Here is a 23,783-nt window from a genome sequence, read left to right as displayed (position 1 = left end):
TTGGAGCTATAGTGGGCTTCAGAGGAGAACAACTCCATGAATCCCTTGGAAGAGATCAGATTATTGTACTCCTGAGGGATTTTCGTTGAAGAGAACTGCAGTGTCACGCTTTATGGAATTGCTTGTGGGAAATATTACATGAATGCCTCTAGTGTATTATAAGTGCAAACATTTTGCAGATGAATGCAATGCTCTGTTCAACTAGTTTAGATTGAAATTGTGTCTTTCTGCAGAGTGCATGCTTTGTCCAATTACTTTGTCCAATACTAATCATTCTGTGAGCACTGTGAGCCACCTATCTCTACTACTGTAAAGCATGATGAATGGAAGGAATCATCTCAATGCATATATCATTGAGATACGTGTGTGTTGGGTGCAATTTGAAGAAAACTATATCCTTTAGATGGCCTTTTCTATGCGAAGTCCCAGAAAGCAACCTTTTTGGAGGCTGAATGCATTAAAGGATATGTCTTGACAAACTGGGGAGAAAAATTTTGCTTACAGCATCTTTTTGTGCCCCTGTACTCGGCTCTGGTGAGGCCGCACCTCGAGTACTGTGTTCAGTTTTGGGCCCCTCGCTACAGGAAGGACATGGACGTGCTCGAGCGAGTCCAGAGAAGGGCGACCAAGCTGGTGAGGGGTCTGGAGAACAAGTCTTACGAGGAGCGGCTGAGGGAGCTGGGCTTGTTCAGCCTGGAGAAGAGGAGGCTCAGGGGCGACCTCATCGCTCTCTACAGTTACCTGAAAGGAGGCTGTAGAGAGGTGGGGGTTGGTCTATTCTCCCACGTGCCTAGTGACAGGACGAGGGGGAATGGGCTAAAGTTGCGACAGGGGAGTTTTAGGTTGGATGTTAGGAAGTACTTCTTTACCGAAAGGGTTATTAAGCATTGGAACAGGCTGCCCAGGGAGGTGGTGGAGTCACCATCCCTGGAGGTCTTTAAAAGACGTTTAGATGTAGAGCTTAGGGATATGGTTTAGTGGAGTACTTAGTGTTAGGTCGGAGGTTGGACTCGATGATCTTGAGGTCTCTTCCAACCTAGAGAAATCTGTGAATCTGTGAATCTGAAGAGGAAAATCTACTGTGACATTCAACTGATGATGGAATTTGAGTAATCAAGTCATCGTTAAAAAGCTGTATGTCCCAGTTTGAAGAGTAAACTGACAAGCAGGGGGAGTTTGTCACCTCAGGTAGCAAAATAGCCTTTGTGATGAATGAGTCCTCTGTTCCAGAAGTCACGGCCTGACAGTTAAGGCAATCCTCCTGTAATTTCACAGAAAGGTTTTCTTATTCACAAGACAAACACATCCAAAGTTTGCTTGGATAGCTCCTCCTCCAAGCTGCTTACAGTTTGAACGACCCAGGAAAAATAAAAGCAGCATGGCCTGCTCCAGAGCCCTACACTGAGCTTTGCCCTTCTCCAACTCATTTCCATTATCTGCAAAATAGCGATAATGGTACTAAGATCATGATAAGCATTATTATGATCACTTTACAAGCACAGCACAAGGTAGTTAATACAGTTAAGTTAGATACATGTCGTTCTTGAAGCCACATAATTCCTTATAAGAAACAGATCTCTTCACAGCAAGAGAGACTGTCTCTGAGCACGATGCTATCAGCCCGATGAAAAATCACAAACTTAAAAATGGGGACAACACTAGTATAATGGATACAGTGTGCTAAGAAAGTAGGTCTAAGAATGAACTAGCAGGATTATGTAGCTTGGGAAATGAGAACTGTGATTCTAATCAGCAGCTGCTATTGAGAGAAGAGCAGAGCTTTTGCGCTGGATTTGAGAGGGCTGCGCTACAAAGATTATTTCATACAGAAAATGACTGAATCTTAACTCTTCAAAGGATAGGGGTTACAGTGAGCAGATTAACATGGACACTTCATATTTCTATACATATGAATGGTCAACTTCAAAGGAAAACACTGTGATAATTGTAAAGAAGGTGTTAGAAATATAACGTGTTTTGGGTCCTGTTTATTTGCACTCTGGCTTTTAGAGTTCCTGTTGGCTAGCATGACGAAAACTTGTAGCTTTATATTGCAGCTGAGATTTACAAAGCACACAGGCTCAGAAACTGAAGGAATAAATGAGAACCAAATCAAATATTGTCAGACTGGAGCTAAAGTAATGTTTTAATTAGTCATGCAAAACTTTCTGCATGACTAGAACTAGGCCTGCTTTTTCCTCATCAAAAATACTTATTTTTTTAAAGCAGATGCTCTTAGCTTTTCTGGCACCATAAATCTTCCCCGGTACTTTGGTGGAAGTTGGTCTCTTCCCATGAAAGCACATGCTACTCTCTAGCTGCTCCATCATTTTTCAAGGGTCAGATTCTGTGTCACAGTGTGGTAGAAAAGAGGGCTGGAAGAGACCTGGAGAAGACGATCTAGTCTATTCAGCCTTCCCCAAACTCATTCCACACACCTCTCTCCTGTTGTATAATGAGATGTTTAGTAATTGGCACCAAATGTGTTAAAGGAGCTTTCTGTTCAGACTTTGTGAGCCACATGAATAGCGCTAATCAATTTCTAGAAACTATTTTTTTCCAGTCCTTCATGTGTGCAATCATATTCAGATCCCACAACGCAGCTTTGTCATTCAGCTGGCTGAGACAGCTGGAGCTAGGCTCTGCAGCTCAGCTAAGGCTGGAGGTGTTACAGAGGGAGCAGAGTACTTCAGGCTCCCAGGGCGATCCAGGTAGCAAATCCGAGGAGATCATTCCAGGCCTGGCAATGTGAGTGGATGGAGGCCATTCAAGTTTGGTGGTGCTTCAAGTCTTGTTATAATTCTGTGTTTCTCCTGCTTCTCAGATTTCTTTATCGGTTTGCCTCTATGTTTTTCTTTGCCTTTTTTTCTTACTTAACCTAACTTACAGAACTCTTAACACTTTTTTTTTTTTTTTTTTAACATTTAGAGTCAGTTTCTCAGAGTTTAATGGGACTGCCACTGACACCAGAGGAGTGATTTGTCTTTAATATTTTCTTTAATGCCTCACTGCACTGCAGTCTTTTTCTTTTTTTTTTTTTTTCCCCACTCCTTCTGTAGCAAAGCATGTAGACTGAGTGTGCAGCGTTATTTATGACCAGCCCATCATGGCCAGAAACCAGGCAGAAGATGAGACAACTACTACAGAGTCTCTCCAAGTTGCAGTGACATACCCCAACCCACGCTGAGAAACATGACATTACTGCAGCCTTCCCAGCACTGGTGGGATAATGTCCAGAAAAGAAAAGAGTATTACTGGAACAGGAAGAGCAATGGTTACTGTGTCAGAGCTAGCTGCCAACCTGAGAAAATTAAACTAATAAACGACACAAAGAGCCCATTTTGCCTTCTTTCCCACCTTCCACTAAAACCTTCTCCCTCGCCCCACGCCACCAAGAGATGAAGACTTGTTGCTGAGATAACAAGACCTGAAAGGCTTACAAGGTGTTATACAGCATGGCGTGGCTGGGATCCAAAAAAGCACTTAGGCACCTCAGAAGCCATTTAGGCTAAATTCAAGTATTTCCAGAACGCTATTCCCCAACAACATCATTCTCCTAAAACACAGTTAACCCACGTTTTCTCAACAGGGGGTGCCTGCAGCTCAGCTCTGGCACACACCGGGTGGCACAGCAGTGCTGCTTACAGCTGAATCCAGCTGCCACAGACACTCTCCCTTTAAAGCATCCTGAAGACGACAGGCCGGTGGGTCAGAGCCCTTGCCCCGGCCTGTGGGAGATCCAGATGCACTTCTCCTAGCCCGCAGAGCTCCAATTCCCACGTAGAAGCTTGTTTTGGGCTCTCAATGAACAACCTGAGGGTGCTGCGCCCACCACAGCAGCTTCGGGCACACGTACGGCAGAGCACACAGGGCTGCTTCAGTTTCCAAGGCAAAATAAAAAACAAGCATCAAGCCAAGCAGAGCAGTGTGCCTAGGTCTCAATCCAGACATCCACAACACCCAGCCCCACTTGAGACGCCCTTGTGTATCCTGCCTGGCCTCCATGTCCCACTTGAGTCTCCTACAGGTCCCACAGCCCAGCTGCAGATATCTTGGCCACCTCACAGTGCCTGTTAACACACTACATGCCCAGTTTGGGCAAATGAATCAAACGCCTGGCAAGTTTAGGCACCTCCACGAGAGCAAGCAGCCCAAGCATGGCTGTGGCCTCACGTGATGGGTTAAGTCATCAGTTCCGGTCTCGCATGACCTGCTTTACATGTCTCATGCCTTCATTAAATCAAGCCCCAACCCCTTATCCTGAGCAGCTCTAAGACAGCCCGTAAAGAAACACGCCAAACAAAACACTTACCCACACAAAGGCTTCAAGGAAGTTCAGCTGGAAACCGGTGTTTTTTTCCAACAGTTGTGAATTCCAGGCAAAATGTTGCTGGAGAAGCTTCCAAAGAATTTTACTTTGAATTTGCTGCCAAGGCTAAACAGCAACAGGAACAGGCATTTAAATGAACATGAAATATGACTGTTTACTTAAGCCACAATTCTGTGCGCCCTGAGATTTGCCGTTGTGAATGTGTGTGCATGCACCGGACAGCAGAAATGTCCCAGGAATGCTTCTACAGTGGGGTGCCGGTGCTCACCCACACCCCAGGGAGTGCATGTACTGACAGCAGCAAGCACTACCTACCTCACCATGGCTGTAGGTGATTCCAAAAAAAACTGATTCAGCGTTGCGTAGTTACACAGACAGGTGATACATGAGGAATTTTAGAGCAGAAGACCGTCTCTTCCGGTGGTCTTAACCTGCATTTCTGATTTTTATACGACTCCCTCTCCCACAGATGTGATTTCCTCTAATTTCCCCTGTTTCTGCTTTGATTTTGGGCAGTTCCTGCAGAATGTCAGCTACCTGAGGACTGCACAGTTCTATTATCTGCTCCCGAGCCTGAAACACCGTGTGAGAAGTGAGTGACCAACCACGTGCCATGAATAACTAAAGATTCGAAAGACATTTATTCTATAAAAGCAAAACAATGCTGGCATCCATAAGGTATTTATGACTCGGGGCTACAAGTCTACACAGCACAGCCCACTGTAGACTTAGGATCCCGGACAAGTTTGCCTGTACCAACACAGTGCTGCATTTCCACGATATGATCCATTAACTCATAACAAGCACAGCACTAATGTAGCTACCGTGCCTCCAGACCCAGCAAGGATATCTCCACACTTGCAGTGTAAATGCACCCCTTCTCTCAGACTAAACTAAGCATGGGTGTGGTTGGAAACACCATCACCAATACATTGCTAGTTCTGGGCAAGTGCCGCCAGATTTCACTCCTCCTAGAGTCAGTGAACCCTCTCCACTGGTTCTCGTTACACTTTAAAGTCCTCCCATTTAGCTAAGGGGCTCTTCAGGTTCATTGTCTTCTCTAAAACCATTAAAATTGGATGTCACAATATCCCTTGCAGATTCAAACAGCAGAACCTCATTTTCTTCATGTAAGAACCAGACAGTAGATGTTCGCACGGCTTTCAATCACAAAGAGAGGAACAAAGCTAGAGAGACAAGCTGCCCTTGTAGGTGAAATTCACAATAAGGCCTTCATCTGCTCTTTGTCAAAATCTCTGCAGATGCTTAGATCGCTGAGATTATTCAATGGGCTTGGAAAGACTCAGGGAAACACAACAAACCTCAGTGGTCTCCTTTGCAATTTAATGGCTTCTCTTTTTCTGTGTATTCAATTACTGAGCGAAACCTAACCCTTCCCCAAGCCTTCACCTTTGATCAGAGCAGGTATCAAATGCTGTTTGGTTTAGGTACATTTTGTGCTTGTTTCTTATGCAAATGCAAACTGCTATAAACCAGCTGGCACCTCCGCCAAATTTGTTTCATGGACTTCAGTCTGTTTTCTACCTTTCACCTAAAAGGGGTATTATGTACATGGAGATTGTTTTTCCTGTGAGAAGATAACGAGAGATTTATTTTCTTTCAAAAATTATAAGATTAGATCCATCTTGGAGCATTTCCACTGAAACCTGTAGCATTACATCAAGGATTATTTAATTTCGTTTTTTGATTAAAATTATCAGAACAAAGCTAATCTGCATTGAAAATGTTAGTATTGTGGTGAAGTTGGCTACTTACAGCATTTTTAGCAAGGTATTTACACTAAGCCTCATCAAGGTTAGCCAAATATCTTATGCTCCAAATCAGACATGCGTGGCCAGACCTCAGAGACCAAGTCCTACCCCGGGGCTGAGGCTGATCTCTTGAGCATGAAGAATCATTTTGGATAAAGCTATGAGGCCTTCCTCATGCACAACATCACAAGGAAAGACTTTCTCATGCAAGTCTTCCCCTTGTTTATGGGCTGTGTACACCTGCTAACAGAGTGGCTCATAATGTCTCACCAGTCCCCGGTTCCTAGTTCCAGACCAAATACACAGTAACACACACACACAAAACCAAGTGAATATTTACACAGCGTGTATTTAACCAGAGCTGGGATTTGGAAACCAAGTGTGGGCTTCAGTTCCCGCAGGAAGATTTGGGGTGAGGCTATAACACAGACACCTGGAGTCAAATTTTCCTGATTTTAGGATTTCTGATCAGGATAATTCCTAGTAAGATCAAACTAAATAATTTATGAGCTTCTGTTCTTGTTCAGTGGATTATTATTAATTCAATTAAAATAAAAGCAAACCCTGGCTGAGGCTGTTTATCCATATGCGCATCTTCAAGTAATCTCATTTAAATCAGCATGTGATGGCATGCAGGACCTGACTCACAGGAATAGTAGGAGCAGCCTATTTAACATGATGTCTTCTGTATTACAGCCCTTGTAAAGCTTCAAGTCTAGGTTCAAGTTTATTATCTGAAACTAAGCACAGAACATTATAGGCTTTAAACATTTTTATTTTTTTTTAGGACTTTGAATTAGTTTGCAAGAAGCAGAAGTGAGCCTGATTACTTATAAATATTTTCATATCATGATAGATTCACCCTCACACCATTATTGCTGGGCGAGCATTAGCGTCCCTTATAATGTAAAGCATAGTTATAGACATGATTAACTACTGCCATCCAGCTTGCAACATTCCTCTTAGTCTGGATTTAGGGTAGTGAATGATCTCCTGGTGGTGGGCCCATAAATCTCAGCCCTTTCCTACACAGAGCACCCACAAGAGAGATGAAACCTCATTGTTCAGTACTTCAGGTTAAGATCAGAGCTGCTGCGGCCTTCTGTCCCACTCCCTCCTCCCTCAGAAATGCCGGACTAGTGATGACTGGAACAGCTTTACCACTGCATGACCCCCCGATCCCAAAATTGCCTGGGAGAAGGCAGACCCACATCAAACCCTGCCAGAGATGAGGTGGAAGGAGGCTCCCTCCGCTGGGAGAACTCCACACAAGGAGGCACCAAAATCAGCTCTGACGAGCCCGTAGGACTGGGTGCCCCGGGGCAAGGTCAGCAAGATCCTCTGTGTTTTGTGACTCCGGTCAGAGATCGGAGCACAAATAGCTAACAGCACCTGGATCTGGGTGGATACACGCTACCCAAAGCATCGGCCATGCCGGTGTACATGGCAAGGCTCTTTTATGACCCAGGTTTTTTCTGCAGGCCTGTAAAACAGGAACAGCATACCCAAGTCCTTTTTCTGGGCCTGTCACTGTAAGCTAACACAAACAGGATGCAATAGGTCACATGAAAAATTTACCAGCTATGACTGTCATATGGCAAACATGACCAATGGTCATGTGGAGGGCAAACTGACAGGAGTTTTCTGTAGAGTGGTGAATTTTATACTGTAAAATAATGTAATCTTTAATATATAATTGTAATAAATATATACTTCTACAGTGTAATATTTAAGGTATGTTATAGAGTCCTATACAAATGTAGTATTATATATTATGCAGTGTCCTTATAAATTATGATAGTCTTAAGGAAGGTCCTACCTAAACTCAGTACTTCAGATTACATGCCTGTGAATTTCTAGAAAAAAAAAAAAATAGGTAAATGAGGTAACTCCAAAGGTGGTATACAATCTGATGAAATCACTTTTGTCCGCTTTCCGCTTGCACGGCACAAAACATTGACCTTGTCAATAAGCCATTCAAGACAGGCATCTAATTCCTATAAACATTTTCTTTCACTGAATTCTAAAAGACAGCCATGGTTTTTCTCTTACAGAAATTCTAAATTTTCCTAATTAATGTATTAAAAATCTGTCAGTTATATGCCTTTAGCAGGTTTCTGCTCTGATATTTTCAAGATCTGTACAAAAAACATCATAGAAAATCTTAAAAAAAAAAAAATCAAATAGCAGCAATACAGCCCCATCTAAGGAAAAGGAACTGCTTTTCTATAACTTTTTTTTCCTCCCACACTGGACAATACTGGCGGGCTGAGATTTAACCAGAGATGGGCTCCTTTTACAAGATTGCTTATATAAAGCGAAGATAAGGCCAGGTGGGTTCATTTGAAAGAGGACATCTTGGGAAGAGCCGACAACGCAGCTACTGGAATAAGACCGCAATGAAAAGCTGAAATACTTAATTCCTTCCTCTCTCGTAGGTATTATACTTCATTTACTGTAGAATGCATAGCATTATAATTGGATGGAATTGTCACTGAAACGTAGTGTAAGAGCTTTTTATAAATATATATATTTAAAGAGGCTGAGTGAAAATGTTGAAATTGACTCCTTTTGCTGGAAATATTTAAACAGCGAGACTTTTTTTTTCTTTACTTAAATTATATTTGTTACATCTGGCACTCTGCTCAGTGATGTAGATATGAGGGCAGACACTGAAGAGTGTCTACAAAGGGAAAATACAAGAGCTCCAGTCCCAAGCCCACAGGCTGCTCTGTGCCAAAGTGTGCTTCTGCCTGCGGGAAACAGTTTGTAGGTCTGAGACCTGCAGTGGAACTGGAAATTACAGCTAAATATGATAATTCTGAAAACTCTAAGCTTAGCAGTAGAGGAGAAATTGCATCATTTACCAAAACTTATCTACATGAAGTTAATATTATATACATCAGGATAGCCATCAACACATAATAGTTTCGGCATTAAATTATTAGACACAGCATGTTTATTTTTGGCATTATATTTCTTCTAGTATTTTCTATTTTTTAATCTCCCATTGTTTACATTTCATTTAGTTATTCTAAAGCCTTGGGTTAAGAATCAACAAGAACAAAGAAATCCTGGAATAATTCAAAGCCAACACTAAACTGAAATAATAAAATTGTCACAGTAGTGACACAGTGACCATAACAGCATTGGAAACATATGTCCTGTTGATGAAATTAGGTTGGATGACAGAATACCAGCAATGTTATTAATTTCTCTCTGTTTAAAAGTAGCTAGTTTAACAGTTCCAGGTCTGCACTGAATATACTTTTTTCCTTTCCAGTTTTAAAGACAATTTCAGCTTTTATTCCCTGTGTCCTCAGATCATTGCAAGAAATGGTGCCTAATACTATTTATCTGCTGGTCATCTTGGCTCAAGCTCTTGCAGGGCCCTGCACTCCGAATAAAGCAGGTAGAATAACTCAAGTCTCCTATGATCCTTCCTTGTAGCTGCCAAAAGGTCGTTTTCTATTTAAAACTGGTTTTCTTCAGAGAGTTAAACTGTTGGTTCCGGAGAGCTAATCCTTTTACATCTTTTAACGATTTGTTTCCAGTTAGCACAGTAAAGCAAGGTCCTAGCCCCAAGGAGAATTAGGTATATGCTTAACTCTGCAATAACCAGTGTAAGAAGGCTAGGTGCGAGCAGAATTCAGGCATAAGAAGAGAAAGAAAACAGCAGAAATTAGAAATTGGCCACAATGGCCTAGGCTGGATGCTGCAGATCTTTGCTGCCCAAGATGGGCTTTAGTCCTGCTGACTGCAATCAAATGACTCGTGCTGAATGAATGTGCTGGGCTGAACTTCTGAATGCCACTGCTATATTAAAATAAAAATAATCATCATAATTGAAGCTAAGGCCCTAATTACATCCTGATTTCTGCCTTGAAACAAGAATGTTCTGGTGCCAGACAGACTTTCAATGCAGAATTCACTAAAATTAACAAGCATGCTTTTGAAATGTGTTGGAATATGCCTCAATATAGAGTCTTTGATTTGTGTGCGTGGCATGTGTCTATAAAACAGACTGGTGTACAATACTGCCAGTAATGTCAAGGTATACTTACATATTTGGCCCTCTATCCATTTGTTTCAGTGTCCTCACTTACACAAGCAGTTCCTCTGAGCTGCAGGACTTTCCGTAGCTGTGAAGCCACCAGCGATATAGATCTGACCACCAACACAAACAGAACTAGCCTGGATTTAATGAACAGAAAGGAGCAAGTTGTTAAGTTCCCTATTTGACTTTCCCTGTGCATTTCCTAAGCTTCTGCAGACAGAGAAAGGCTGAAAAATAATGCTTATATCATAAAAATGAAAGTGTCAGAAGCTTTAAAATACACAGTTGAATAATTCTGGACAGAGGTTCTCTTTTCTTTTTTTTTTTTTTTAAGGTAGTAATTAGTAGTCTTTCTCAATTTTCAGTTCACTAATGGTTAGTCAGTATTTGCCCTTTAAATTCACAAAAAACCCTCAAATTCACACTGCCTGATCCTTTGATAAAAGGCCCAACTCTTCTGCTATCACAAAGCAGTGTAAGTTATGATGTTGAATATTTGTGGTTGTTCTAGCAATAACCACATTAGGAAACAAGTTGTGGTGCCATTGTGCTATTAGCTACTGCTGTTAACAGAGCCAGGCTTTTCAGTTCATTTTTGTATCTTAGCTTTTAATGTGAAAATTGTAAAACTTCTGTTTGCATTGGCAGTGCAATGTTAGTGCAAGGAAAGAGCAGAACATGCTGTGGCCTAGATCAAACACCACTACAAAAAGATGCAAATTACTGAAGACTAACAAACTTCACCGATATTATTTCTACAATGTCAGTGGCGTTACACCAACAGAAGCCAGCTCTGCAGCATAAGCTAACATGACAGATTTCAGTGCAGCAATTCTTCGCCTCGCGTTTCTCAGCAGTCTCTTTGCTTCCTAATCAGCTCTTCCAGAAAGATAAACGTACATGATTTTCTGTGTCAATTAGAAGGCAAAGGCAAAACTCCTTCAGGGAGGACTGAATTTAACAACCCCAAGGTCAGTTCTGTGTAGCGCATGCAGTCCCAGTTCCCTTGCTCCTCACAACAGGGGACCTTCCAGCACTCGTTCCTTCCCACAGGAACTTAATCCCCATGGAAAGCAGATGTGCAGACCTGCTTCTTTGAAAGGAAAACACCCCTGAATGTCACTCCAGCTGTACTGTTTTCCTTTCAGATGTAATTCTGGTATACTGCTACCCTAGAACCATCATTACAAAAATTCCAGAGTGTCCTTATGGATGGGAGGTTAATCAGCTGGCACTTGGAGGCATTTGCTACAATGGGATCCACGATTCAGGATATTACCAATTCACAATCCCAGACCTGTCACCTAAAAACAAATCGTACTGTGGGACACAGTCAGAGGTAAGAATATCAAGGTCTAAAAGAGGTAAGACTATCATTTCTAAAAGGCAGCAACAGAGCACAGCCCGAGCTGGACTCAGAAAGCAGCTGTACTCACTTGAAAGAGCCCGTTTGCTTCAGCTTGGAGTGGGCTTCAAGTACTAAAGGGGAGAGAAAGTTCAGTATCAGGGCTCATTTAGATTTGAAAGAAGGAAGAATCAAATAGTCATGCTTTGCATCTGCAGGCAAAATACTCACAGGCTTAGTGATAATAATCTGTGTGCTAGTCACCCCTCTGCATGTGTCTTTACTAAACTGAACATATACATGTAGTAAGATGTATATATATAAGAAGCACAGCATAGAAAGAGCTTAAAAAAAAAAAAAAAAGTTTCCTTAGGGATAGTGTTTTGTCACCAGATTGAATCTTTACATTTCAACCTACCAGGTTGATCCTAGTGCCTCTAATGCTCACTAATAGTTACATTTCTGTCTTATCATATACAGTTTAAGAACCCCGTTTATCACTTCTACAACTCCATTGTCTCCAATGACACCTCAGTGATTGTGAAGAGCCAGCCTGTGAATTACTCATTCACCTGCACGTACAATGCCAACTACCTGGTGAACCAGGCTGCCTTTGACCAAAGGTAAGTCCTGGTCTGGGTGTGAGCATCACCCCTTTTTCAACACCATGTTTCACTCACGCAGAGCTGTGTTTGTTATATCCCTAGGGTGGCCACCGTCCACGTGAAGAATGGGAGCTCTGGCTCATTTGAAAGTCAGCTATCCCTCAACTTCTACTCTGTAAGTGCTCTTTGCCACCCAGCTTTTTACCTTCACCTTCCACAAATTTCAGCCTAAGAGCTGGAAAAAAGGGCTGCTGCTCCTGACTTTTGTGTGTATGGAGTACATTATTAGCCTGTAACAGATAATTACAGCAGGGTTTGTACAGGTCCTTGTTTCTACTGATTAACGGGCATATAACTTCAACTGAACAGAGCAGACACATGCCAACTGTTCTTTTATCCCTCCACATGAGGCAGCTTCTTTTGCTGAGAAGTACATTTCTTACATGCTGACAGGTTTTATACAAAAAAATAAAAACTTGTTTGTAGCCCAACTCAAAGAGCAGCATGCACCTGCAGGCACCACTGCTATGACATTGTCTCTGTAGATACAGAAAAGCTCCATGCATCTCTCTTGCAGTTTGCATCCTCTCATCTGACAGACATTTCATGTTCCCCCGAGATCTTTAGGTCATGCTGGAATTTTGTTCCCAGCATTTGTACCTGGATATCAAGCTGATCTTTTGAAACAGCCATCTCCTCCCCACAGCTCTGTTGTGCTGCTGGAGCAGCCAGCTCATGATCCTTCAGTCTTTTTTCCACCAAAGCACACTCAAAAGCACCAAAGCAGCCTCTCTATTTTAGCACAGCTAGAAAAACACAGCTAGAAACATAGTGAGTTAAACTGATAGGTCAGGTGTAGAGGGAGTATTGAGCACAAGGGGGATTGATGTTTCTCCCCTCACACGCTGCATTTAGGACACCAATTGATAGGGCATTAAACATTTTGGCAGCCCTTAGACGCTACATGAAAGCCCATGTGCTCTTGTTTTCTGACATATGGCATGCTGGTAGTATATAGTGGCAAGGTCCCGGGAGGTGCCCCAATGTTCCTGTGAACTCCTGACAGAATGACTGCAAAAATATTCGATAGGCAGTGAGCAATGAATCTCTGGTAGGTTTTTGTTGTTATTGTTTGCTTGCTTGCTGTTGTTGTTGCCAAATGATTGTTTTGTTCTAATGTCCATAGGGCTCCCAGGAGTCAAGGAGGGAGCAGCTGAACTGTGCATAGTACATTTTACCATTGAGAACATGAGCAGAACAAGCTCTGAAAGCCAATAGACCACTGTTTTGTTATTTTGTTCATATTTTGCTAGGGAGAAAATGTTAATTTCCACAAAATGATCTTTTTCTTTCGTGCACTATTCCAGGATCAACTCATTTTAATACAAGGACCAAGATGAGTTTTGTGACAGTACTTCTGTAATGACTCCTGTGCCAGCAGCTCAAATTGCAGGCTGAGAAATGCCTTGTTTTAAATACAACCTTGAGATTATTAAAAACTGTCTTAGGATTACAATACTCCTACTACTAAACACACATTTTGGAGCTTGCAGGCGATAAGGACCCAGACTTCTGGGTCTGTCCGTCCAGAGCTGTCTGAAGCTGCCACATGCCTTCGTTTCGCATGGTACTGGTAGCGTCTGATGTCTTTTTATTTTTCTCTTCCAAAGAATGCCAAGTTTTCAAGCATAAAAGAAGCCCCTTTTGTCGTTGAAACATCAGAAATCGGTTCTGACATATTTGCTGGAGTGGAAGCTAAGGGCTTAAGTGACAGGTAGGTAAGAAAGGAGAAACAATAAGTTGGCAATCAGGATGCTATGTGCTCATCTGATGCTTGTGCCTCCCCAGGTTCAAAGTAGTTCTCAACAACTGCTGGGCAACTCCCTCCTCGGAATATTTCTATCAGATCCACTGGCCTCTCATCACCAAGGGGTAGGTGCCGGTGGGGCCCGGGGAGCAGCTCTGCCTAGTCCTGCCCCAGGGACAACAGAAACGTGGGGGGCCATGAGAGGGCAACCCCTGGTGCTCGAGGCAGCAAGGGAAGGGTCGGTAGCTGTAACTGGCCTTCCAGCCATCGCCTTGTCCCCACTCTCTGCCGCCTTCCTCTGCCTACCAGCAGGCACCACGGTGAGTTCTCAGGCTACTGGCACAGCCCCGTTTGCTCACTGGGGCCTGCTGCCCTCGGTGGCTGCCGCGGGCCTGAACCTGCAGCAGGCCCTGGGCCACCTGCAGTCACAAGAGGCTGGAAAGAAAGCAGGAGTGGAGACAATGCTTTGAGTGCTGGTTAAAAGGAGATGACTTGAGAATAGCTGGAAGGCTTTGCTAACCCTACAATGCTTGTTAATCAGCCAGATGCCAAAAGGTCTTGATTTCTGCAGGCCCAAACAGTCACCTCACACCGTGTCCTATTGCTCCCCAAGCATCTAAAAGCTGGGCAAACGCCTCCATCAGACCATCACCTCAGGACGTGATTATTCACAGGTCAGGGTCTGACACTGCTTCTTCACACACAACACAGGTGTGCCACGGACAACTCCATTCTTGTGCATGAGAATGGGAAAACAAGCCGGGCGACCTTCCAGTTTAATGCCTTCCGCTTCCGAAACATCCCCAAGCTGTCCAAGGTCTGGCTGCACTGCGAAACGCACGTCTGCGACAGTGAGAAGTTCTCCTGCCCCGTGGTAAGGCCTCCCTCTAAGATAAAATTTGCTAAATTTGGACAGAGGATGTCGAGAAGCTCCTGGGGTGGGGAGCCAGCTGCAGAGCTTGCATTAGATGGAGCCACCACGAGGCGTTAACCTGAGTGGTAGGCTGTGCACCCTGATCCCTGTCATGCCACGGGCACTGCATGCCACGTTGGGCAATCTGTTTAAACGTGTTGGGAAATAGTGTAGCCATTTAAAACTTGGTTTTTGCCGATACGCCAGACGACACTCCTGTTTGACAATTAGCTACAGCTAAACAAAAGCATGAGAAAAAAAGGGAGAAAGTAGAGCACTTCCCATTTTACCAACTATCTCAGTGCTGAGGCTCAAAGCTCACCTCAGCTCAAACAAAACCTCCCAGTCCTCCTTCCTGTGGAAAGTCCCCTCTGCTATCCTGCAGCTCTGCAGTAAGCTCTGCTCAGAGCTGTGCTATTTTGCAGGAAATGTGCAAATTGTTACTGGAGCAGGAACTGAGATCGCAGAGAGGTTTCTGTGGCCTTAGGTGGGAATGAGAGGAGAGATGCTGTGCAGTTATTTAGCATGGGGAGGGAGGTGTGCACCGACTGCACCAACTGATGCAAGGGTGAGGGTTATTAAAGGGTCTTTCTTTAAAGACTTTTTCACTTCCTTCAGTAAGTTGGGGCTTCACTGTTCTTTCTTTCACTAAATGAATATGTCTTTGCTAAAGTGAAGCTGAATTTTATGTAGCCTGAAATGAAAGCTCAAAATACTCCTTTGCCCATATCCTGTCATTTCAGCAACAATTAATTCTTGCTGAAGAAGAGAAAACATCACTCCTGGTCAAGCCAACTTTTCTTTTTAAACCCCTTCTCAGTCCAGGAGCCACTATAAGAGGACAGTTTATTACCCAGCCTCAGCAGTAAGCAGGGGGGACTCATTTATGCAAAAGCTACAGACCTGATAGAAATGCATTGTTAGAAATTCCAAATTTCAAAGGCAAAAGAAAAATCGTTCAGCTTATGTTTTGTTGTTTGCTTTTAAAGATTTTTTCAACTCTTTATCCAGCCACAGACCAGGATTTTAAAAAAACAAAAACAAACCAAACAAACAAACAACAATAAAAAAACAGTATTCTATATCTGATTTTCTGACATTACTTTCAAACATCTACATCACCCTTACAGGCACAGGGTGGAATTCCCTCCCTGCCCTCCAGGATAGGATAATTGCTCCATCAGGCAACCTCCACGGAGTCCACAGCCAACCCAAAAATGCAGCCGGTGGTCTGCTGCAATTAAGGCTGAACCAAGCAAGGCATAACCAGAATTATCACACACCAATTTTGTACAAAATGCTCACAGCTGGGGACTTGCAAAGGTCAGGGAATGGACAAGGACCTTTAAGCTCGAGAGCAATGCCTCCAATACAGACCTTGTCAGCTGTGACAGGAGTCATTAGAGCTGGGTATGAGATGATCTGTTTGGAAGGCTTTTGGTGCTTCACGCTCATACCCAGTGGGCAACAATTACACTTAGCAATAAACAACAACAGAAGTCTTCACAGAGGTCATGGGTTAAATAGATGGAGCTCAGCTACCCCCTTCCTTCTTGACAGGAGGTTTGTTTGTGGCAGCATGGAAAGGGCAGCTCAGGAGGAGTTATGATCAGCAAGCGGATGCCCATCTGCACTCTGCCACCTCACAGCTGAAAAGGGCACTTAGACTGACAGCCACCATAAAAGCTGTGGCACACTAAAATCCTTGTAAAATATGCAGTAAAAGCTCTTGAACCTCTCCTGCACTAAAATGTCCCAATTACAGAAAAAAAAACAGTCCCTAGAAAATATGCAGAAGAATTGACACAGATTTTACTTACTTGGTTGGAAGTATGAGAACTGGCTTTGGATATATATTTGGATATATTAATTTTGTATAATTCAACCATTATACACAGTTTTCTCTCTGATCTCTTGAGACATGTGACAAACGAAAACAGCGCATGGAACAAACCGGAGGTGTTTTGGTGGCTGAGATCTCTGTCCGCAGTAAGTGGCCGGGTTACTGGGGTGTTTCTCGCTTTGGGAAGCAATGAACTGGGGAGCAGCCGGTGGCTTGCAGAGCAGGAGCAAGCACAGGGAGCAGAACGGTGAGAGCAGGAATCTTGAACAGAACTTGGTCTCTTCCAGGTTCGTAGCTCTGACAGAATAGCTCAGTGAAACTCTCCCCATTCACAAAGTGAGTAACTGCACCCATTTGGCATTAAAGATAAATGGCCAAACCACTTACGCACCAAGTTAGCAATGTAAACCCTGTTCACCCACGTTTGACCTCAGCAACAGCCTGGGCAAGCTCTGATGAATTGCACGTGAGTGGGAAATAGTCCAGGCTTAGGAGCAGCAGGAAAGCTGCACCGAAGTTTTCTTTGCACAGCTAGTTGGTTCTTCAGCATAACCATAAATCTAGCTGATTAACCCCGCGTGCCTGTTGCTCCTCCTGCACAAATCGAACAGACATCAATTTTTCCCCTTACAAAGCAAAATCTTTTTCCTTGTAACTGCTGCCTCCTGGAGACACCAGGAATTTCTCCCTGAGCTAGTTTAATTCTGCAATCCAGCACATCTTTTGAAACAAGTCCTTGGAACAAAGTATACCTTAATCAATGCTTTCACTAAAGCTCTTTATACTACTTTATCAACTGCATCCTCACCATCATGAAAGCCAATTTAAAATTAAAATGTATGTAGAGCAGCATTATTGCTATTCCTTATGTTAAACCAGTAAAACTCCATTAATTTTAAAAAAATAAAAGAATTGAGGATCCTTTTACAACTTCAGAGAGTAAAGCCAAGAGTAAGAAATACCCAGAATTTCAAAATGTTGCAAAAGTTATCTGTTCTGGTTTTACAAAGCACACTGGTGCACTTTGCCCTATTTTAAACATGCCATTCAAGTGTTATCTTTTTCTTTTATTTTACACAGGCAAAGGTTTATCCAGATTTTACACTCTCTCAGGTAAACAGCAAAATACAACAATTATTATATCAATCCCAAATAGAAATCCTGAGTGGCTCTGTCAACGTAAGACCCATAGCTTGAAGAAAGACCTGGTAATTTTTGTAAATCTGATAGAAAATATTTTAAAATCTTATATCTCAATGTTAGACATTTTGTTTTCCTCTCCTAGGCACATCCTTCGCCCTGGACAATGAAATCATACCAATAACTACCAATATTGAACATTAATTTATCTTAATTTTACACACACTTCCCAAAAAGGAACAAACACATTTCAGTGTGTTAACAGAGGTGTTTGGAAAGCACTTCTATCTGGGAGGGTTTGAAAAGCCTATTCAAAGCCTTTTTCCTAAAATCTGGTATGGTGACAGACCCATGTTAAGGCACGTAGTTACAATGGTAGGGACGGGCATAAAACAGGAAAGGTAAATAACAGTAAAATACTCACATTTAGTCTTCATTTCTCTTGCAGATATCATCTTCCATCTCCTCTTCACGATTGGATTTTGTGCCATTTTATTATAAAATGCAGCTTAGCTGTGTTTCTTTTCGCAATCCTCTTTGGACCTGGACTTCTTTACTGAAGATGTCTATTTTACAGAGAAGAAATGAAAGTCACAAAAAATCCTTGTGCACCATTTCACCAGATAAATAAAGCATTCCATTAGCTTTGTGCCTCCAGTATCGGAGAACCCCAAAGCTGATTCGCCTCTCCGAGATCTCTGCAGGCATTTTAACTAATGAAAACCCAATAGTTATGTATTTTATTCATGCCTCCTTTTAAAGAGCAGTGATGCCAACTCCATTTATTTTTATACAGAACATAGTGATATTGAAACTCAGCAATTTCCAATGCCAAATTTCCCTTCAGGGTCCCCCTTCTCTGTCAGCTTCAATGTGGCATCAAGCTCCCCTCTGGGTCTGCTCTTGCAAGGCCCTGAACACCTCAGCTTGATCTGTGGAACCTTCCAACATGACAAAAACTAACCTAACAGTTAGAAGATGGGGGAAAAGGGTGCCTTGTACGTAACAATAGTTAGAAGGTTGTTGGAATTACCTGATGTTTCTTTCCTGTTTCTCAGCACTGTCTGTATGGACTGGTTGGGGAAAGCAGAGCTCAGCACGTGCTGCAGTAGGCACAACACCATTGGGACTATGGTGTCTTGCTGACTGGATAGGCTTAGTGCTGAAGATCTGCATGGTATGGATGCAAATTAAGCACATTCGAGGCTGGAAAACAAGGTAGTGAGCTTTAGGATACATCCCTGGAGATACAGCTAGTGTCAGGTATGACAGAGTCCAGGTGTTAGTTCTGTATCTGAAGTAATGAAAGCTATTAAATGCCATAAAGAACAAATCACCAGAAAGGGAAACCATGATTTCTAAAGTGCAACTAGTATCAGGACACAAAACAATTTCTCAGCAAGTCATGGTAGGTGCCTTACTTTCAGTAACTACTAAAACAATATTCATCAAAATTTCTGAAAATGTCAGGTAAGAAACATTTCTAGATCTTTTCCATGAAACTTTTGGGATCCTAAAGGTGACAGAGAGAATGACTACAGCTCTTACACCTCATTTTTGTTTTTTTTTTTTTTTGGTCCCCATTAACAAACTCAGTGGGTGTACATGTGTCTGTACACACTGCAGCATAAGCACATTATAGAAATAGGCATCTAGGCACTGCTCAGCTACATCCCACAGTTTTTTCTAGCCAGTTTCCTCTCTCCAACAGTCCAGACATGTCAAGGATGGCACAAATATACCTGCAGTGAACGGATCTGGGACAAAATGCCCAACACAAGGGGCTTACTCTGATCTGAAAAGCTACAGATTGGCTTAATCCCTAATATTCCCTTCTGCTAGATTATTTTTCTGAAAGGTCCCCAAAGCATTCATATCTTTTTCAAGCTGCTATTGAGAAATGCTTATCTACTCTCCCCTCTCCCCAATTCGGTTTTGAAAGATCTTGATGCCTGGTGAACACAGTGATGCTGCCTCAATCCCTCCCTGGTTTGAGGCAGTAAAGTGATGGTGGATCTCAGCAAGTCAGCCTTCTCAGAAATGGGAACCAGGAGAACCACAAACATTTTGAAGCAGCCATGTTAGCTGCTCTTTTGCCTTCTTGGGTTTTCTCTACTCCCGTTATCTCAGAACAGAGCAGACTGTTTTGAAAAGAGGAATATCCCTCTGTGAATGTCATTCTACTACATGGAAACCACCAGCATACGAAACACATACTGCTATAGGTTTTAGGGAGGAAATTTTCTAAATGGTTATATTAAATTAAGGTTTATCATCTCACTGTTCTTTCTGAAACCTCATTATTATGAAGATAATGCATAGCTAGAGTATGATTACCTTACAGCCACACTTTTCAAATACACACAGATTCCTCTTACCAAGGACTTTATTTGCTCCTCTAGGTGTAATCTCAATGTATTTATAAAATATAAATGTATTTATAAAAATTGAGAACAACAAGGCTGTTTAGAAATTGAAATTATAGCAGATAGCATCCACACAACCTACAGAAAAATGGTCATTTCAGAAGTGCATTTAGTCGTTGCATACAACAGAGGGCACTCTCTTGACAGAATTGTCTGATTTAGACCAGAGTATAAAGGAGAACTAGATCTGTGACTGAAGCAATTCTGAGCAGCACAAGTGTCTACAGAAGAGCAGAGCTGTTGAATGTTTTGATCATCACCCAACATTTTGATCAGAGATGATGACCCTTCAGGTGCTTCTCCCCCATTTGGTGTTTTGCCTCCCTTTTTTCTCCCCACTAATACCCCAAATTTTAAAACACCCTACCCAGTGGCTTTACCTTTTCAAATTCTTGGACTTGGTGAATGATATTAACTCACTGGCTTCTTCTCGAAAGCTTATTTCTTTTGCCTGGCCTTTGCAACAGTCACTGTTCTCCCCGTCACAGCTATATTGTACAGAAAGTCTTGAGCTGAGTTTCCTTGCCAGGTTGATTAATTTTCTTCTTGATTATGCAATAAACGTTTCTCTGGAACAAACCTTGCATGATTGCAGCAGCTGCAAAGTGTGCCTCCAGATTCCCAGGCTGCCTCCCTGCCCACCGTGGGATGGAGCCTCTGGGCATACATACCTCCTGCATGCGTTACAGCACCACACTGAATGTGGTTCATGCAGCCAGTTAGCTGTGATTGCAGGATGGGCAAAGCCCTATCACCAATCCAAATCTGGATCACTATGTCCCTACAAGGATGGTTTCTTGCTAACAAATAAATTAATATAATAATACAGCTCCCAGAAGCGACTGCTAAAAGATCCATCTGCCCCAGAAGACAGCAACCCGTGAACAGGCTTCACCTCTGGAAGTGAGCCACTTACTGTTCTTTAAGGTAGCTCAAATTGTTCATCCTAAAGAGCTCGCATAAAAAATATGGACTATCATTTTTCCTAAGCAGCATATAGATTTACACTACTTATTTAGCTAAACAATATTTATGTTGCCAGTATTTGAAAATGCAGTGGTTGCAAAAGATTTTGGTGGAAACTAAAGCTTGGTAAGCTTAATTTCAGATGCGCTATAACACTGGATCTTTTTCATCTGGTGGGGCATGAAGACATTTGCCTTGATCTCGGCATCTGAAAACGCAACTTTAGGCTAATAACCAAGATGTAGGGAAAGAAAAGTTAGTTACAATGAACACAGATAATCTGTTTAGAACCCAACATTTCTTTATCCAAAGATTACAATTTGTTTTTGTCCTAAATCTTCCTCCTATTTGAATGACCTCTAATAGAACATAGGTTCTTACACGCTTCCTTTCTCACAGTGTGGGACTGTAATGCCGAAGCACAAGGCCACCAAGGTCGTGGCAGGAAGGAGAGCAATGAACACACACAGGTGTCAAGACAACAACAACACAGGTTGCAGCATGATAGCACTAGTACAGTGACACACATTTGCACAATACTTTGGTCATTAAATATAGGTCACTCTTCTCACTTGTGAATGGTAAACACCATTAACTTAGATGGCCTTGGACAGGCACTGCAGATGCAAATAACCATTAAGAAGGTCTAACAGAAATTGCCAATGTAAGAATTGGTCATATTTAACAAAATGATCAGTAATGCAAACCAGCAAGCATGCTACCTCTGCAAGCTGGTACTGTCCAGCCGTGATACTCTATGCTTGGTGTCTCCAAAAAACAGTGCCATGGCATTATGATTGCTTCCACTCCTGCCACCTCAGGTCCTGCAAGGAGAAAGAAGGAAAAAGCTCCAAGACTGTCAAATCAAAATGGGTTATATTCAGGCATTATGCCTTATATACTGTGCTGGGATCCCACAATTTCAAATCCAAATTTGCAAATGAATCTTCAGTAGCTGGTATCAGAGGGCATGCAAATGATTCTTGTGCAGATCAGAGATGCCAGACTAGGTCTGACCTGATATGCCGACAGAGCACATCCCCTGCTAGCTTGGCCCTGAAAGGAGTGAAGCCCAACCAGGACTGCAAGCCTTTCTGGTAGGGGATTTCAACAGCAGCACACTGAGGTAAACATTGCCTACACTGCCTGAGCCAGCAATACATTGCACAATATTAATACAGGTAACGTTTCAGATCCAGAGAGCACATGTAGCTGTGTACGAACTCCCTGCTTTAATCCTAATTCAGACACCATCATCATCTCTTTATTCTGTAAACCTATGACATTTTGTTTAAATGCTCCAGGCAGGGACAAGAAAAAACCCTACTTATCTCATAATAGTACCATAAGAACCATGAATCAGTACATACAAAACACAGCTTAGTTCATTGTGTGTATGAGAAGTCAATCTCCTCACCCTATTCTGAAGACCAAATCTGTCCAAGTTATCTCCATCCAAAGGGCAGCTGTCATTCACAGGTGCAGAGGAAAAAATGACTATTGATTGATTAGACCCTACAGCCATTTCACATAGTGTAACATCATGACCCCACAAAGGTCAAGTCCAATGACTTCAGGGAAAGAAATAACAAATCTTGCAGACAGGCAGTTAGGTACTACAGGGAGAGACTGGGTTCCTGAGGTGCCAGAGCTGCATTGTACCCTAAAGCATGGAGATCAGCATGCTTTCCAATACACTTTCTTTTGTTATTGGAAGAAAAGATAATTTCCATCTATTCTTTTTACCCTGTTCTTCAAAAGCAATTACATTAGACATGCTCCAGTTCTGAGAGAAATGTTGTTAAGTGTTCCTATCCAAAGCCCACCTGCAATGCAAACAGCTCTTCTGTGGTGCAACCAGTCTGCAGTCTCCCCAGACTGGTTCCTACACTGTGCCTCCTCTCCTGCTAAATCTTCTGCTAAATTTTCTCCTATCGTGGTTTCACCCACATTAACACTCTCCTCCCACAGGCTGGCTCCCCATGGGGGTTTACAGACCGTGACACAAAACAGCACTGGCGGGGATCCCACCCTGCTGCAAGTCAGTCTGCTTTCCTGCTTACACTCACCTGCTCTACTATTTGGAAAATAACATCAATATTTTTCTTCCGGGAATAAACTCAGTGACATACATCAACACTCTTCAGACAGATATTCAGGATGTGTATCATATTGATCTAATTTTTAAAAAGACAAATCACAGTAGGTAGCACAGACTTGTCAGTAACGTGGCCCTGAATTCTGTTTGGAGAAGATCTCGCAGGTTGAAATTGTGCTGTGCTTTTCCGTAAGCACATTCAGCAGCACCCAAATGATGCAGTACTGAGTGATGGGAATGGGGAATGTAGATCCTATTCCTTGGTGAGTGCTAAAGCTGAGGCCTAAAGTGAGGCCTTATCACTGTGAACCGTTTGCACAGCACTATAAATTTACACAGGGATAATAAGCCTTGATAAGGGCATTCTGAGTACTTCTCATTGTCTTAACGCCCAACACTTTCTATAGCACCTTTTCATGAAAACCTCAAAGTACTCTAAAAACAGTAACTAATCTCAAAGATTTATTTTCCCTATACAAGC

The 23,783-nt window shown here is 42.5% G+C and overlaps 1 protein-coding gene and 1 long non-coding RNA gene across 3 annotated transcripts; one reads left to right on the top strand and one right to left on the bottom strand.

Annotated features, from left to right (window-relative positions):
• The first annotated feature begins 8,255 nt into the window (after window positions 1-8,255).
• On the top strand, window positions 8,256-18,389 carry TECTB (tectorin beta). 2 transcript variants are annotated; one of them, XM_067000611.1, is made up of 11 exons: window positions 8,256-8,536; window positions 9,426-9,514; window positions 11,308-11,498; window positions 11,985-12,127; window positions 12,212-12,284; window positions 13,780-13,883; window positions 13,958-14,041; window positions 14,628-14,790; window positions 16,749-16,818; window positions 17,753-17,785; window positions 18,261-18,389. In XM_067000611.1, the coding sequence occupies exons 2-11, from the start codon at window positions 9,439-9,441 to the stop codon at window positions 18,311-18,313; spliced, it is 990 nt and encodes a 329-aa protein (XP_066856712.1). In that variant the 5' UTR covers window positions 8,256-8,536; window positions 9,426-9,438; the 3' UTR covers window positions 18,314-18,389. The 2 variants fall into 2 exon arrangements, with proteins under 2 accessions (XP_066856712.1, XP_066856711.1); XM_067000610.1 differs by having other exon boundaries at window positions 9,386-9,514.
• On the bottom strand, window positions 16,591-22,029 carry LOC106031890 (uncharacterized). Its single transcript, XR_010832858.1, has 4 exons — window positions 21,927-22,029; window positions 18,846-19,018; window positions 18,237-18,378; window positions 16,591-17,266 (listed from the first exon to the last, which is right to left on the bottom strand). It is a non-coding gene; the product is annotated as an uncharacterized lncRNA (long non-coding RNA).
• Window positions 22,030-23,783: the final 1,754 nt, after the last annotated feature.

The sequence above is a fragment of the Anser cygnoides genome, chromosome 7 (assembly GCF_040182565.1).
Source record: "Anser cygnoides isolate HZ-2024a breed goose chromosome 7, Taihu_goose_T2T_genome, whole genome shotgun sequence".
NCBI lineage: Eukaryota > Metazoa > Chordata > Aves > Anseriformes > Anatidae > Anser > Anser cygnoides.
Note: the sequence above shows the minus strand (reverse complement) of the source record. Positions and strands in the feature narration are given on the sequence as shown.

Excerpts from the sequence above, each read along its gene's own strand:
- TECTB (XM_067000611.1), top strand. The coding sequence starts at position 9,439 with ATGGTGCCTAATACTATTTATCTGCTGGTCATCTTGGCTCAAGCTCTT. Across the intron at positions 9,515-11,307 it reads CTGCACTCCGAATAAAGCAG|ATGTAATTCTGGTATACTGC; the intron begins GTAGAATAACTC and ends TTTTCCTTTCAG. Across the intron at positions 12,285-13,779 it reads TATCCCTCAACTTCTACTCT|AATGCCAAGTTTTCAAGCAT; the intron begins GTAAGTGCTCTT and ends TCTCTTCCAAAG.